Below are 2,057 nucleotides of genomic sequence, written 5' to 3'. Positions count from 1 at the left end.
AGACCTTGAGAAAGGCTGAGACATTTCATAGTCTGAGATGGATCCTTCTGCTCTCAGCACTGTCTGATGGCATAATAGAAGAGGGAATCCCCCTCCATCTCATGACGGTGCAAGATGGAGGGACAAACCATCTCCCTTGACCCTGCTCTCTGCCCCAGGTAATCCTCATGTCTCACAGCACTCACTCTGTTCCCCTGGAGTGCAGCAGAAATGCTGAGGGTTTCTGACATCCCAGAACAATGCTCAGGGGAGGTGGGGGAGCTGTAAAATACCCAAAGCCTCTCCAACTGCCTTCTGCCATCCTGGTTCCTTAGCAGTGCATGTGCAGATGCTGACAAGCCCTTCTGCATTGTAGGTGGTTCCATCAGAACAGGCAGAACATCGGCACGGACCCCGGTCCTCACTCTTCCCAGGAACTCTTCCCTCCTCACAGCACAATCAGCAAGAGTAAACCAGAGCTCGAGTCAGGAAGCTGAGGAATGTCTCCTGGAAAAGGAAAAGGGCGTATTACAGGAGGGGCAAAGTCTATGGGAAATGGCTTTCATTTTCCTTAGGGAAATCTCTGGTAACAGACCTCGACCACGTCCCCCTGCCCAGAGGCAGGAAATGTCCAACAGCAGCTCCATCACCCACTTCATCCTCCTGGCATTCGCAGACACACGGCAGCTGCAGCTCTTGACCTTCGGGCTCTTCCTGGGCATCTACCTGGCTGCCCTCCTGGGAAACGGCCTCATCATCACCGCCATCACCTGCGACCACTGCCTCCACACTCCCATGTACTTCTTCCTTCTCAACCTCTCTGTTCTGGACCTGGGTTGCATCTCCACCACTCTCCCCAAAGCCATGGCCAATTCCCTCTTGGACAGCAGGGCCATCTCCTATGCAGGGTGTGCTGCTCAAGTCTTTCTGTTTGACTTTTTCATTTCAGCAGAGTTTTCTCTCCTCACCGTCATGGCCTATGACCGCTACGTCTCCATCTGCCATCCCCTGCACTACGGGACCCTCCTGGGCAGCAGAGCTTGTGTCCGCATGGCAGCAGCTGCCTGGGGCAGTGGGTTCCTCAATTCTCTCCTGCACACGGCCAATACATTTTCACTGCCCCTCTGCCAGGGCCATGCCGTGGACCAGTTCTTCTGTGAAATCCCCCACATCCTCAAGCTCTCCTGCTCACACTCCTACCTTAGGGAAGTTGGGCTTCTGGTGGTTAGTGTCTGTTTAGCCTTTGGGTGTTTTGTTTTCATTGTGGTGTCTTATGTGCAGATCTTGAGGGCTGTGCTGAGGGTCCCCTCTGAGCAGGGACGGCACAAAGCCTTTTCCACGTGCCTCCCTCACCTGGCCGTGGTCTCCCTCTTTATCAGCACTGGCATGTTTGCCTACATGAAGCCCCCCTCCATCTCTTCCCCATCCCTGGACCTGGTGATATCATTTCTGTACTCGGTGGTGCCTCCAGCAGTGAACCCCCTCATCTACAGCATGAGGAACCAGGAGCTCAAGGATGCCCTATGGAAACAAGCCCAATGGACGCTGTTTCACCGAAAATAACCTGCTACCCCTTCTCTGCACATTGCCCAGGGCTTATCTTAGATCATGAGCCTAATTTTTCTCTTGTCATAGTCCTGCTTATTGATATTTTTCTGGGTTTATACTACTTGTTCTGAGGCTTGATCCTACTGTGTCTGACTCTTCCACAACACTGTGTCAGGGGTGGCTGGACAGATAACAGCTCTTAAATGAAACGGGATGTCTCAGGTAGAAGAGCGAGAAAAGGGAAAAGCAGGGGAAAAAAAAAAAACATGGGCTGAGATAAATATTGTTTAATAGAACAGTAACAGAAAATAAAAGCAGTAGCAGTAACAATAATAATAATAGTAATAATAATAATAGTAATAATAATAGTAATAATAATAATAATAAGAATAATAATAAGAATAATAATAATAAAGTATATCTAGAATAAAGTGATGCAAAACAAATTGCTGTCACCACACAATGATTATTTGCCCCGCCTGTCTGGAAAAGTAATCACCGATCCCTGCCCCCAAGCTGACTCACATTTA

At 49.4% G+C, this 2,057-nt stretch overlaps 1 protein-coding gene across 1 annotated transcript; it reads left to right on the top strand.

Annotated features, from left to right (window-relative positions):
• Positions 1–606: 606 nt before the first annotated feature.
• Positions 607–1,542, top strand: LOC309685506 (olfactory receptor 14A16-like; the record flags this gene model as incomplete). The annotated part of the gene is made up of 1 exon (XM_082501267.1): positions 607–1,542. One exon carries the CDS (start codon positions 607–609, stop codon positions 1,540–1,542), a length of 936 nt encoding a protein of 311 aa, XP_082357393.1.
• Between the last annotated feature and the right edge of the window lie 515 nt (positions 1,543–2,057).

This window comes from Vanellus vanellus, assembly GCF_965231255.1.
Source record: "Vanellus vanellus genome assembly, contig: HAP1_SCAFFOLD_76, whole genome shotgun sequence".
Classification (NCBI taxonomy): Eukaryota; Metazoa; Chordata; class Aves; order Charadriiformes; family Charadriidae; genus Vanellus; species Vanellus vanellus.
Note: the sequence above shows the minus strand (reverse complement) of the source record. Positions and strands in the feature narration are given on the sequence as shown.